Source organism: Schistocerca gregaria, chromosome 1, assembly GCF_023897955.1.
Source record: "Schistocerca gregaria isolate iqSchGreg1 chromosome 1, iqSchGreg1.2, whole genome shotgun sequence".
NCBI classification, from domain to species: domain Eukaryota; kingdom Metazoa; phylum Arthropoda; class Insecta; order Orthoptera; family Acrididae; genus Schistocerca; species Schistocerca gregaria.
Genome location: NC_064920.1, coordinates 567,401,686 through 567,417,516, shown reverse-complemented (window position 1 = coordinate 567,417,516; position 15,831 = coordinate 567,401,686). Strand labels below are relative to the sequence as shown.

The 15,831-nt window shown below is 42.7% G+C and overlaps 1 protein-coding gene across 2 annotated transcripts in view; it reads right to left on the bottom strand.

The window, feature by feature from the left end:
• The window catches only part of LOC126288489 (zwei Ig domain protein zig-8-like), a 181,048-nt gene that overhangs the window by 26,412 nt on the left and 138,805 nt on the right, over positions 1-15,831 (bottom strand). For both annotated transcript variants that reach the window (XM_049984896.1, XM_049984897.1), the window contains exon 2: positions 9,044-9,204. In XM_049984896.1, coding sequence (XP_049840853.1) covers positions 9,044-9,204 — 161 coding nt within the window. The remainder of the gene's footprint in view (positions 1-9,043; positions 9,205-15,831) is intronic.

The following is a 15,831-nucleotide window of genomic DNA, read 5'->3' as shown; positions in this document are numbered from 1 at the left end:
GCATTAATTACTGATTTGTTTTATGCCAGTCTGTTATTAAAACCTATTACTCATTGTACCATTTGATAGATTTGATTTCTAAATCTAATAAACAGAATCTGCTCACGTTAGGTTGTAATGGCAATGTACGGTAATGGTACTTTGAATGAGAACAGGTGCACACCCTGTGAAAAGGAAACTTGAAGAACCTAAAATGAAGACGAAAGAAATAACTGAAATACAACAGCAGAGCGATTTGAAGAATGGCAAAGCTGCCCGTGCTTTGCTCAGCAGAAATATATAAACTGAAAGCGAGTAGTAAGGCCATAACTGCCAGAGTAATTTTAGCAATCGGATGGTTACAGTATTTTGATACAGACAATTACAATGAGCACATTGACTGATCTGTTGGCGGATCGAAGTTGCTACCTACAGTTAGTAAAAAACATAACAAACCTGCTTTGCGTTTGTGGATAAGTAGCTAAAGACAAAACATTGCTGCATATTCGGGAGAAGACACTCAACACTATGTTTGTGCTGACTGTCCATCAAAGACGTGCACGTTCTAAAAATTATTATAAATGCAGTACTTGTTTTGGTGAACATGTCCCTTCAGAACAGACACCACACATATAATAATACACAATACAGGCACCTTGACAATAACGATAACTTCAGTGCGGGTGTACACTGTGTCCAAACTCGAGCGAGAGTCACGTAAAGCTGCTAGCAGCAGTGGACGCTACATGTGTATAAGAAACAATCACTGTCCGAATAGGCCTTGAAGGCGCAACGTGACCGACCGGTCGCCGTGTCATCCTCAGACCTTAGGCGTCATCAGATGCGGATACGGAGAGGCACGTGGTGTTTTCATGACCGGTGCCGCTACTTCTCAATCGAGTAGCTCTTCAATTGGTCCCACAAGCGTTGTGTGCGCCCCGCTTGGCAACAGCACTTCGCAGACCCGAATAGTGACCCATCGAATTGCTAGACAAGCCCGACAACGTTTAATTTCGGTGATCTGACAGGAAATGGAGTTACCACTGTGGTAACACCTTTCGTTGCTACGCCTGTTTAACCCGATTAAAATTAATGGACAATTAACGCTTCACACCTTGGAGCTGGTTTTTTCCTACCAGAGCGCTGGATGTCATTAGCGAACCGTTCGCCGGTTCGAAACGGCCAAAATTGTTCAGTTCACTTCAATTTCCTTGTCCCAATTTTTTTCGTGATGTGTTTGAATCCAGAGTCGTGGGTCCGGTACTTTTATTTCGTATTTCATGAAACGTGATACCCACACCCAAAACAACACGTACACAACGATGCTAATGAACTACATGTTACACATACACACACACAATTGTAACGAAACAGTGCTGTATCCTTTCTCACAAGGCGCGATTGGCGTCACGTACACAGCAGTCATACTCACAGAGGTCGGCTTACATTAGGTGAGCTTGGCAGAACATAACGTGGAGCCGAATTTTTGAAGGCTGCAATTAATCGTTGAGACTGGGTCAGCGCATTCGTAAATATTACTGTTCAACTCGTTGTTGTGACATAGTGCAATGCTTGGCATATTAACCTGACTTGTAAAGGAATGGTGGTTCGTATGCTGTCAAATACACTGACTTTTTATTTCTAAATCTGACCGGATGAATGTGCTTATTATTTTTATATAATTAATTGGTTTAAGTGTTTTTTATTTCTATTCCTCGTTCAATCTCATTTTGATCACTGTACTGACTCCTTTAGTTAATCTTATTTTCCTACCTATCATTCCTTTTTCGTATGGAATCTGCCTGTGTCGCTGAGTGCCAGCGAGGACTGCTCATCGGTTGGTAGCGCGACAGCTCGTGTAGCTAGTGTGAGGATTGTTTCATGTAACCAATGATAGCGACAACTTACAGTCTCCCTTTTGCACCGAACCTGATTGTTCTCTGTCGTGGGTTTGCCCGTGGAGGTTATCATTAAACTCCGTGAACGAAGCGATGGAGATTTCAGTTCTGCTGCAGATTTTTCACTGCCGGTTTCTCGGACACATTGCACATCGCGATGTTGAGATTAGCTTAGGATATGAGTTTAAATTCCAAGCTAAAAATGCGTCGACTGCAGCGGTTTGGTCGTTGGTGACTTAAATTCCATTGGCGACAGAGCATCACGCATTTCAGGACTTGCAGCGGCCACCTCTGACACTGCTCCGCGTTACATAGTGTTGTGTTCGCAGAAAAGCCAACACCGTGTTACGAGAGGAGGCCGAAAAGCACGCGTTTTAGCTCACGCAGGCTGGCGTGGGGAGGGAAGAACTATACTGACGTGAGGTCTGGAACATGACAAGGAATTAGAATTCAGAAAGCGGACGTAATTAGTTTGATACTTAACTTTCACCCATTAATGATGAACGTCGCTCTTGACAGTACATGATTCACAGTATTACCTGCTCAGAATAGTAATTGAATATGGCGCCTTGCTAGGTCGTAGCAAATGACGTAGCTGAACGCTGTGCTAAACTGTCGTCTCGGCAAATGATGTAAGTAGGCTGTTTAGGTTTTTTTTTATTGGTAACGCCAATGCTCTGAATGAAGATCACTGGCTGTGCCGTGTGCAGTCAGTGGCTGGTTGGCATTGTGGTAATACTCGCCATTGTAGTGTTGGGCGGCTGGATGCTAACAGCGCGTAGCGTTCTGCAGTTGGAGGTGAGCCGCCAGCAGTGATGGATGTGGGGAGAGAGATGGCGGAGTTTTGAAATTTGTAAGACTGGATGTCATGAAGTGCTATATATATTATGACTTTTGACCACTAGTAAGGTAAATACATTGTTTGTTCTCTATCAAAATCTTTCATTTGCTAACTATGCCTATCAGTAGTTAGTGCCTTCCGTAGTTTAAATCTTTTATTTAGCTGGCAGTAGTGGCGTTCGCTGTATTGCAGTAGTTTGAGTAACGAAGATATTTGTGAGCTAAGTGATTTGTGAAACGTATAGGTTAATTTAGTCAGGGCCATTCTCTTGTAGGGATTATTGAAAGTCAGATTGCGTTGCGCTAAAAAAAATAAAATATTGTGTGTCAGTTTAAGCACAGTCATGTATAATATTTCTAAGGGAATGTTTCATATGGCGACCCTGCCAGGATCTGAACCTGGAATCTTCTGATTGCATGGAAATCCACTACTTCCATGTACATTTTCCTTTACTACTCAGAGTTTGAGAAAAACACTGCAATTTTACTTTGATGAATGATCAGGACTGTCTTTATGGACTGTGAGAAAATTTTAGCTTTTGACCAACAGTGTATCGATACGTGTGTGCATTTCACTTCTTTGTCATTGTAATTATGAAAAAAATTTCAAATCTGTATTGGCCACTGCCCAAAACAAATTGTAAATTTTTTTGTGGGGAGCATGGGGGCTATGTAAGTAGGCTGTTTAGGTTTTTTTATTGGTAACGCCAAGTAGCGCTCTGTATGAAGATCACTGGCTGTGCCGTGTGCAGTCGGTGGCTGGTTGGCATTGTTGTAATACTCGCCATTGTATTGTTGGGCGGCTGGATGCTAACAGCGCGTAACGTTCTGCAGTTGGAGGTGAGCCGCCAGCAGTGATGGATGTGGGGAGAGAGATGGCGGAGTTTTGAAATTTGTAAGACTGGATGTCATGAAGTGCTATATATATTATGACTTTTGACCACTAGTAAGGTAAATACATTGTTTGTTCTCTATCAAAATCTTTCATTTGCTAACTATGCCTATCAGTAGTTAGTGCCTTCCATAGTTTGAATCTTTTATTTAGCTGGCAGTAGTGGCGTTCGCTGTATTGCAGTAGTTTGAGTAATGAAGATTTTTGTGAGGTAAGTGATTTGTGAAACGTATAGGTTAATTTAGTCAGGGCCATTCTCTTGTAGGGATTATTGAAAGTCAGATTGCGTTGAGCTAAAAAAAAAAAAATAATGTTTGTCAGTTTAAGCACAGTTATGTATAATTTTTCTAAGGGAATATTTCAATGAGAGCGTATGTAGTCAGTGAACCATCGCTAGTCGGCTGTACAACTGGGCGAGTGCTAGGGAACCTCTCTAGGCCTTACCTACCGTGTGGCTGCGCTCGGTCTGCAGTCACTGATAGTGGCGACACGCGGGCCCGACGTATACTAACGGACCGCGGTCGATTTAAAGGCTACCACCAACCAAGTGTGGTGTCTGGCGGTGACACCACAGATAGTAACACTACGAGTAATAGTGACAGATATCAAGTGCCAACTATTTTAATCGGACTATAGTACACGACAAGTTAAGAACTGCAGTTAGGGGAAGGGAGAGGGTGGAAGCCGGTCAGGATAGAAGTAACAGTTAAAAATGACTGCTCACGTAATGTGGGAAATCGGTAATCGAGTTCCAGCCTGACACAAATATTCACTTTTCACCAATGAATTTAATTCAATGTTTACTCGGCGGTTGAGATCTGTATGTTTTTTAAATGATTTCAAAACTTGTAGAAAAGCGAAAATGAAACAGGCTACTTTTTCCCTGTTACTCTGTAACTACAATTAAGTACTCTAATGCCATAAAATGTCTGACAGACAATCTGAGTGAGGATTATTGCCACTCATGTAAATTTGATACAAGCTTTCTTGCAGAAGCCCTGAGTTCCGTTTCCCTCACAACTGTGAATGAATATGCCGCTGGAGGAGAAATCGTATGAAGTTGCATCATTTTGATATATCTCGCTAACACTACAGTGCAATGTTTTCTACAAATAAATGTATTTCATGTATTAGAAGGGCAGAAAATACAGCAAACTTACAGTCAGTTGTATATTCATTTTTATGGATCGGTCCAAATAATATTTTTTTCTACCTGGTGGACTCTTGTTCCCCTCCCTCTTTCCCCTCACTGTTTTAATTTTTGAATGTTGTCCAACTAACAAACATTTTACAAGAAATATAATGATGCACTGCTTCTCTAAACGTAACCGTCTGCAGAAGTGTGTTAATTACGAATACAGATGCCAGATTTTCTACCAGCAGGTGTATCATAAACTGAGATGGCACACGTCATGGGATAGCGATATGCTCAGCTGTACGGACGTACCAGTTATCGTAAACATATAAATATTATAACTTTTATTTTATTAACTCCACAGAGCTGAGCATTGGTTTAAATGGCTCTGAGCACTATGCGACTCAACTTCTGAGGTCATCAGTCGCCTAGAACTTAGAACTAATTAAACCTAACTAACCTTAGGACGTCACACACATCCATGCGCGAGACAGGATTCGAATCTGCGACCGTAGGGGTTGCTCGGTTCCAGACTTCAGCGCCTAGAACCGCACGGCAACTCCTGCCGACGACATGCTCACATACAGATGGTGGTAGTACAGCGAACACCAGGTATAAGAGTGCAGTGCTGTGCCGAAACAATCATTTACCCTCAGGTCATTTATGTGAAAAGGTTTCTGAGGTGATTGTGGCCGCAGTGCAATAACAGATTTTTATCTCGGAATATTTCATTAGTTGCCGGATCTTTGCCGGTAGCCTGAAGATTGTGTCTATTTAGTGCCTCTTCAGGAGCCGACTAATCTTCCCTGTTGTTGAACCACAAAAAGGTAAGAATGCAACCTGCTTGATGTCTTTTTCAGAGGTCTTCAACCTTTGGGGCTTGGATGACACTGCTTGTGAGACCTCACAAGCTGTGTCATCACCTCCATGGTGAAGTGGCTGTTACTTTTGATGCCATTGAGGTGTTCCAAAAGCTCGTCTAGTTTCTCGCGTTCGTGTGGCCAATTGACCAACATGTCGTCAACGTATCGAAAGAAACACTTCGGCTTCAAATGCGCACTATCTATGGCAATATCCTCAAAATTCTCCATGAAGAGGTTTGCTACAACTGGAGCCAACGGGCTACTCATTGCCAAGCCGTCTGTGATCGTAATACTGGCCGTTGTATACGAAATAGGAGGACGTAAGAGTGTGTCTAAATAGGTCGACCACGTCACTTACAAAGTACTGCGAAATTTGTTCCAAAGCGTTTTTGACAGGCACATTCGTAAACATCGCCACTACATCAGAAATGAGCATGATATCATCCTCACTAAGGCGTAGACGGTTGATTCTGTCGATAAATTTTGCTGAGTTTTTGATATGATGTTCCTAATGTCTCACATGTGGAGCGAGGAGCTTGGCCAAGTACTTCGCCAGCTTGTATGTTGGAGAACCCATTGTGTACACAATAAGGCGTAATGGCATCCAGTCCTTGTGTACCTTCGGTAAACCATAAGCAGTAGGTGGTCTAGGCGCCTGTGGCAGAATATTCTTAACCACAGTGTCTTACACTGACGATCGCTTAAGAAGTTCTGATGTTTTTATTAATGTTCTTGATGTCGGGTCGGGTGGAAGCTTCCGATAAGTATCTTCCTTCAGTAGAGCACAGATCTTCGTATCATAGTTCTCCAACTCCATAATTACGGCGGCATTGCCCTTGTCAGCAGGGAGTACCACAATTCTTTCATCATTACGTAAAGCTCGAAGGCCGTTGCGTCCAGCCCTGGTCATGTTGGATGCTAGTTACTTTGCCGTATTTCCTCCGCTGTTTCACGTGGGAGCTTGTGGACTGCCTGTTAAACACCGCTTATTATATCACAGACAGGAACGTCCCGCGGTGAAGGTGCGAGTTGAAGTCTTTTCGTAAGTGCCGACTTTGCACACGCATCTATATATCTCGCCGTCAAGTTGATGACGGTGCGTTCTGAAGATCTGTGGTCTGCACCATGTTTTTGTTGCGAAAGGTGGCCGAACTTTCCTTTCTGCTTCTCTGTAGTTCGTTTCTGTGCTAATGTCTGTTGAGAAACCGTGGCAGCGTCGACCCATTCCCAGTCCAAAGCTGTGAGTGTTCTTGATGACTGCAGCTGCAAGGCCATAAGAGCACGTCCATTTGCATCTAGATGTTGACTTCTGTTGTGAATCCATTCTCGTAATAATGTAAAGCTGGCACTACGAAATATCCTCCTAATGGCAGCAGTGCTAATATGATGGGATACCACAGAAAATCTTGGAATGGTCTTCCCGTCGCGGCAGCGCAGCAGGAAGGCTAGAGAACTTAACAGATTTGCCTTCTTGACACGCATCTTTAAGAGGCGTTGTTCCGAGAACATGAGAGGTATTATCGGCTACGCTATCCAGAGAACTCTGCGTTAGCTGAGCATACGTTAGAAAACGGTCACCACATAATGTTTATCATACATCTGTCGTGGCTCGCACTAACGGTTTCTGGGACAGTTTAACAAAGGAAGCTATTGAAATAAAAATTACTGCAAACACCCTGAATAGAGACGGCGGCTTGCAGCTCAGCACTGTGTGGGATCCGGCGATCTCTCGGTTGAAGAGGGCACATCGAACGCCGACTCAAAAGATGCCCATATATGGCAACGCCATGGGCAACAGTGACGTTACAGCCAGCAGCTAGCGTTTATAAGGGCGCACCAACAGCCCACTGGCAGTCATACCACCTGACAATAGCCAAGGACTGCTTGGCCGGAAACTCGTGTAGCTTTAAGCTATTGACGCGGTTGGAAACGCGAGAACATTTTATTCAATGTTATCACCACGAGACTCTGCATGCTGAAATTATTTTGTTTGCCGTCGAGTACTTCATCTGCCTTTACGTAAAGATTTTTTTTTTAACTACACTGTTAACACATTTTCGTTGGTTTTGTATCAAAACGGAGTTGAAACATTCCTAATTTTTTTTTTTTTTTTATAACAGACTGTGATTTAGTGGTTGTCGACTCTGCTGCCTTAAGCTTTCACCTCCATACGCTTATGTTGCGCTACCACCGGATTACTGAAATGAGGTTATTTGTATCTGTATTTACTAACTATGACATCATCATCATTAGTGTTCTGCCAAAGGGCAGGTTTCCACATGGAAGTTCTCCAGGCTGTCCGGTCTTCTGCCATCCGCTTTAGGTCGGCATAATGTTCTCTTCCCTTTATGGCGTCTATCTTCCTCGCAGTCTTCTCCCACAAACCAGCATCTGCTAACAAGCAATCCCTTCTGAATGAATGTCTCCACCAGTTCTTTTTCCTTTCTCTTATAACCTTCAGCAGACATCTTCTCTCACCATCCCTTTCCAATAGCCTTTCATTACTCACTCTTTCCATCCAGCTTATTCTCTCCATTCTCCTCAACATCCAGATCTCAAATGCTTCTAACCTTTTTTCATCCTCTTGTCTCAGCGTCCATGTTTCAGCCCTGTATAGTGCCACACTCCTGACGAAACATTTCCCAAGCCCTTTCCTTAGAACTTAATCTTATTTGCCTGGTAACAGTCTCGTCTTTCTGTTGAATGCGTCCTTCGCTATGGCATTTCGAGTTTTCACTTCAAGATGACATCTCAAGTCTTCAGTTATTGTGCTTCCAAGATGACAAGATAACCAGTGGATTTCGTTTGTTATGTAATATGGGAAAAATGATTTTCGGGAATGTGCCACTATACATGGGCTTCAGAGGGAGATCGTGCTGAGAACTAATTGTAAAGAAGAAAATGCGATACGATGCGGCGTTTCCGGGTGATTTAGCATGGAAGATAGCCAATCAGGTCGTTACATGAGTAAACTGAAACATTTGCAAGGGTTACATTGTTGTAATGTGCATATATCTTTGGGTTCATGGGTTACCACTTGTTAAAATGCTTATCACCCCATAAAATGAAACTGTTCGCAAGTGATAGACTTAAAGTAGGTGAACAGAAGCTACGTTCGTTCGGTTTTAGGACTTCAAACGAAGAACAAGTTTGGCGACACTGTCTCTGGTAGGCTTCTTGAATTTGTGTGAGGGACGAACTGACTGTATTATTTCAATGATAAATTGTCCAGAAACTGAACAACACGTCGAATTTATTCTTAACAATTATTTCCCAGGACAATCTCCCCTGCAACAGAATTACAAACGTTTCAGACTGTTTCCGACCGCACTGAATAAATCGTCATGCACTGCTTCCACGGCTCTGTATCCGTATTAATGTAAAACATAAACTATGGAATCTCGGAAGAACATGGAACAGCCAGGAAGTCCCTCACCGTTCTGTTGCCCAGGTTCTTGACACGACAGTGCAGCTGCGCTGTCTTGCCGACAAGACCAGTTAGGTTATTGGGCACTGTGGTGTCGAACTCAGGACCCGCTACATGAGTTGGCTGCTCCACAAGGACGTCCGTGAAGTAGCTATGAGACCAGATGCTACCTGAAACACAATAAGATTTTATTACTAGCAGCAGCGATGATACAGCAGTGGCGGAGTGTTATCTGTTGTTCTGAATACAGTACAGTGCTCTCCATTATTTCCGGATTGTGTCTTTCTAATACCGTTGACATACATATCGTACTTTCAAGAGATTTCATTCATTTCGCGTCTTCTGTTATTTGAAACCTACGTTAATTGAAAAGCGGTGTTATGTTACAAGCTAGGGTTAACTTCGGTTCGCTGTCGTTTTGAATCCATTAGTGCTTTGCATAATTTCCTGATAGCGACGTTTCAACAGTATTCTTAGAAAATATTGTGCTTTCATAGTTTCCCTTCACTTTATATTTTGTACTACCTACATTCAAGGAACTTCGGTCATGTTACTCCAGGTGCACTTAACACCTAGGAATTAGCTGCACAGCTCACCAAAGTATAAGTCTTTTACTGATTATTATTTTATTATAGTTTAAGTGTGTTGTAGTGCCTTTTAGCTTATTATAAGACCTGCGTCATATATGACAAATCTGGATGTTGCCGTAGCTTAATTGGTTGAAATGGCTTTGAGCACTATGGGAATTAACATCTGTGGTCAGCAGTTCCCTACGACTTAGAACTAATTAAACCTAACTAGCCTAAGGACATCACACACATCCATGCCCGAGGCAGGATTCGAAGCTGCGACAGTAGCAGTCGCGAGGTTCCGGACTGAGCGCCTAGAACCGCGAGACCACCGCGGCCGGCAATTGGTATAAGATAAACATCTCGCAGCTGTGGTTGATGTTTTCCATTGAAAATGCAGCAGGGGAGCTAAAAGGTTTCAGATAGGGCTCTTCCATACAGTTATAGATTATGTAGTCGGGACAAAAAAATCGTGGAACAGAAAAGAAAAAGTGTGCCTTCCAGGCAGACTTAGTAATGGTATATTCTGGTCTAGATACTTTGAAGGGGAAAAGAGACAATGGGAGCTGGGAGAAGGTGAGTAGTAATAGGCAAAAGGGGAAAACTGCGTTTGTTACCAGTAGTAGGAGAAGAGACTCAACCAGTTTTTGAGTATAATAGGTTGCAGCAGACTCGTAACTATTTTACGGCAACGTCAGTAGAAAAGTAATATGGAGAGAAAGGAATCTTGATATTAGGGAAGCGGCACGGCAGACGCCAATTAGCAAAGGAAAAGTTCAGGGGTTGAATATCAGGTCACTAGCGTCGTGAAATCTGGCGCCCAGCATAGCCGAGTGGGAGACCACATAGGTGCCTTGTCAGAGACTTTGATGGCAGGGGTAACGTGAGGATAGTCTGGGCTGGAGACAGGGATAAATAGTCGGCCTAGAATTTTACAGTATAGTATTCAAAATAACTCGAAGAAACAGGAGCAGCAAGAGCCCTGGGTTAACGATTCTGTTAACCTTGTGAACAAAGAACAGAGAGAATTGCTTTTGACTGAAACAAAGTCCGTGGCTGTTGCTGCTAAGGGGCACACTAATCAAGAGCTGCACCTGAACAGGAGAGCAGAAGGAAATATTAGCTGAAAACGTCGCGGAATGTATAAAAGGGGGTATCAAGCACACTGGACAAAATCGCTATGATTATTGGCATCATGGGGGCAGAATTTTTATGTTGGAGTCAGGTGCAGACTACTGAAAAAATTAGAGCAATAGAAAACCACAATTTGTGTAACATTTTCCAGAAATATGAAATTAATTTGTTTCGTCAGAGCCATGGAGGACTGGAAAAAAAGATAGATGAGCATATTGTGTGCCAATAAGATATAGAAATTCTGAAGTAGTAGATGTTCTGTGTATCTCTGTACACCTCATAACAACAGGGATGGAGAAGTGAAATATGGGGGGTTATAGACTTGCATCATTTTCGTGTAAGGTTAACATGGAAAAAGAGGAGTAGCAACAAACTTAAAAGACTAAAACAAAATAAAATATATTGAAACAAATAGATTTTCCGTTGCTCAGACCCTCGAAGCATATGCTTAACGTTGTTCCTGTAGAATATTTCTCTCATAATTGTAACAGCCTACAAATCCTTTGCAGGAAATTTTCAACTATTTATTCCAGATGCAGTATTGAGCTACCAGTCAGACAATAAGAAACGGATAGTAATTTATGGAGATTTCAATGTAGATTAAAGGATACGGAAAGGAAATATGAATTACAATTATAATACGGGTGTTTCAGCCTAATATAAGTAGACAGTTTTCCAACTCATGTTTAGGAAAACAGTAGGACGCTGTTTTATAACATTTTTATAGAGAGTGTTCTGGCTGAAACAATTAATGTGTAACCAATAGCTAATGGAGTACCTGATCATGATGCACTATTGAAAATAAACGGTATGGAAGCTTACAATCCTAAGGCTGATTCATACAAAGCAATGGGGCTTATTAATCAGAACAAGACACATTGTTTTAAGGGACTCTGGAAGGGATGGTATGGGATGAGGTATGCGTAGACAGAGCCGTTAATGTGTATTTCAATAGTTTTCCTAATAGAAAATCAACAATTTCCATTAAAGAAACAAGTAAGCTATGGATAATTAAGGAAATTAGAACCTCATTTAAGAGCAAGACGAAATTTTACGTAAGGTCAGCATATGTAATGATCCGACATGCGTGCTGCAGAAGATACCGTATCATTGTAAGAAGAGTCATTAAAGTCTCCAGAAATAGGCAAGTCCTGGTAGAAATGAATTACGCAGATAATAACATTAAACCAGAATGAAACATTGTCAAATGGGAGACAAAACTAACAATTAGTGTACAACATTCCATAAACACAAAACAACAAAGTTAAAACTGATAATTCCCTCTGTAAATGCAGCAGCAAAAGAGGATTAAGTGGTTCGGTTGAAGAAAAAAGAACATACGTTAAAATGTCATTCCACAAAACTTAGAGCAGCGATAGGTAGCACAGACATCATTCAGAATAAATGCTCATGTGCGGTTGATTTATTTTCAGACAGAATTCTGAAAAGTCGTTCCAACACAATAAATTATGGCCTTAGTTATATATGCTTTGGATCACTGTCACAAGATATTTTTCCAGTCTGGTTAAAGCACGCCATTGTTAACCACTTCATAAGGATGGTTGAGAGACAGACTTGAACAATTATTTTCCAGTTCCTATGCTAACACCCTATTCCAAAATATTCGAGAATGTAACGTACTCAAGAGTAGTACCACATTTCAGTGGAAACGATTTACTTAGCGTGTCACAGTTGGGATTCCATAAGGGACGCACGACTCAGAATGCTGTTCATACACTCAACCCTTCCAAGAGCACAAGCCTTGACTAACAATATATCAGTGTTCCATTAAGTTTCGGGTGTGCAGCCGCAAGAAATCTCCTTCCAATATTTCGGCTGTATAACGTTCAGAGTTGCGGCTCACTCTGAAGATGGCTGAACGTTATACAGCCGAAATATTAGAAGAAGAGGGAAATTTCTTGCTGCTGCACACCCGAAACTTCATGGAACAGTCTTTGTGCCGCCAAAACCTGAAGATGCACAACAATATATCAGAGTTGGTACATCTGTTACCTTTCCAAGGCGTTTGTATAGATTGCGGTACTTTCTTAGAAATAGTTTTTCCGAATTTATTGTTTTATGCACAGCGTTTTGAATCATTCTTAAGAAATAGAATGCGAAAGGTTGTGCTGAATAATTCGGTGCCAAAAAGGTTGTCAATTTTAGTAAATGGGGAGAAAACCCAGAGGGTTAAATTTTGCGTCCACTCCTATTCCTAATATGTATGAACCATCGTAAGTATAACATTCGATAAGTAAAATTGGTACTTTTTGCAGAAAATACTAGAGTTATAACAACTCCAATTAGACATTAAAAAAATGAAGAGTTTGTAAATTATATTTTCCAGAGAACTGTTAAGCGGTTCTCCGAAAATGTATGCTAACTAAATTTTGGAAAAACACACTACGTTCAGTTCTGTCCAACAAGGAGACTCATAGCAACAACTGATGTAGTACATGGGCGTGAGTCAATAAACAGCGCACAATGCTTCAGATATTTAGTTGTACATATTGATGCAAACTTGAACTGGAAGAAACATATTACTGACCTTCTCAAACAATTACGTTAAGCCAATTGTACTCCTCGTATATTTGCTAATCTTGGAAAAAAACACAACAACCTCCTGACATAATGTGCACATTTCCACTTAATAATGTTTTACGGAATAATTTTTAGGGTAACTCATCATTTAGAAAGAAGGTATTGATTGCAAAAAAGCTAACAGTAAGAATATTATGTGATGTTCACACATGGAAGTCATGTAAGTACCTTTTCCAGGAAGTAGCAGTTTAGCTGCATCGTTACAATACATTTACTGAAATTCTTCATAAATAATCCAGCAGAATATTGATGCTCAGACCTACAACGGAAGAAGGAATAATGACCCTTATTACCTATTCTTAAACCCGTCAGTAGCTCAGAAAGGAGCTGAATATGCAGCAAGAAAACTTCTTGATCATTTACACAATAGCACTAAACATCTGACAGCCAGGAAAGCAAGCTGTATCGTTTCTTCTATTCTAATGAAGAATTTCACCTTAAAAATAGGCATGTCGATAAGAAATATTGAGGAAACTTGTTTTTCTACCTAATTCCCTGGTTACAACTAAAAATATTAATATTTTCATTAAGGTTAACAAAAATCATGTTTATCTGTGCTGTAAACTGACACATTCTACGTACTTCCTACAAAAGAATCGTTCATATGATCTTTTGAACATGTGACTGACTAACAAACTATATAACTATTTTTCCCCTACATGAAATCGTATTTTGGTGGGTGGATGCATCGGGACGCAGTTATGAATCATACGGCCTAGGGATCCTTTTTCTCGCATCAGGGGGTATTTTGTTGATTATGATATTAACGTAGGCCTTCATATCCTTGTGGTACTTTGTTGCCAGTGTCTGATTCTTAGAAAGGCACGGTGTGTATAACGTTCTTACGAAATAATAAAACATAAATAAATTCAGAAAGGCACACTTTCTGATTCAGAAAAGACAGCGTCCTGCATAGCCACGACACATCGTAAGGTGGCCTGCGGCCTAAGATGTAGATGTAGAACATACACTCCTGGAAATTGAAATAAGAACACCGTGAATTGATTGTCCCAGGAAGGGGAAACTTTATTGACACATTCCTGGGGTCAGATACATCACACTGACAGAACCACAGGCACATACACACAGGCAACAGAGCATGCACAATGTCGGCACTAGTACAATGTATATCCACCTTTCGCAGCAATGCAGGCTGCTATTCTCCCATGGAGACGATCGTAGAGATGCTGGATGTAGTCCTGTGGAACGGCTTGCCATGCCATTTCCACCTGGCGCCTCAGTTGGACCAGCGTTCGTGCTGGACGTGCAGACCGCGTGAGACGACGCTTCATCCAGTCCCAAACATGCTCAATGGGGGACAGATCCGGAGATCTTGCTGGGCAGGGTAGTTGACTTACACCTTCTAGAGCACGTTGGGTGGCACGGGATACATGCGGACGTGCATTGTCCTGTTGGAACAGCAAGTTCCCTTGCCGGTAGAGGAATGGTAGAACGATGGGTTCGATGACGGTTTGGATGTACTGTGCACTATTCAGTGCCCCTCGACGATCACCAGAGGTGTATGGCCAGTGTAGGAGATCGCTCCCCACACCATGATGCCGGGTGTTGGCCCTGTGTGCCTCGGTCGTATGCAGTCCTGATTGTGGCGCTAACCTGCACGGCGCCAAACACGCATACGACTATCATTGGCACCAAGGCAGAAGCAACTCTCATCGCTGAAGACGACACATCTCCATTCGTCCGTCCATTCACGCCTGTCGCGACACCACTGGAGGCGGGCTGCACGATGTTGGGGCGTGAGCGGAAGACGGCCTAACGGTGTGCGGGACCGTAGCCCAGCTTCATGGAGACGGTTGCGAATGGTCCTCGCCGATACACCAGGAGCAACTGTGTCCCTAATTTGCTGGGAAGTGGCGGTGCGATCCCCTACGGCACTGCGTAGGATCCTACGGTCTTGGCGTGCATCCGTGCGTCGCTGCGGTCCAGTCCCAGGTCGACGGGCACGTGCACCTTCCGCCGACCACTGGCGACAACATCGATGTACTGTGGAGACCTCACGCCCCACGTGTTGAGCAATTCGGTGCTACGTCCACCCGGCCTCCCGCATGCCCACTATATGCCCTCGCTCAAAGTCCGTCAACTGCACATACGGTTCACGTCCACGCTGTCACGGCATGCTACCAGTGTTAAAGACTGCGATGGAGCTCCGTATGCCACGGCAATCTGGCTGACCCTGACGGCGGCGGTGCACAAATGCTACGCAGCTAGCGCCATTCGACGGCCAACACCTCGGTTCCTGGTGTGTCCACTGTGCCGTGCGTGTCATCATTGCTTGTGCAGCCCTCTCGCAGTGTCCGGAGCAAGTATGGTGGGTCTGACACACCGGTGTCAATGTGTTCTGTTTTCCATTTCGAGGAGTGTATTACCGAGGTTCGAGGAGTTGAAATACCTATCCAGGCACCTTCAGTTGCTTTTCAGGTGGTTTAGCTAAATATACTCAGGAGATGCAAGGTGGCCTTTAAAATGAACCCG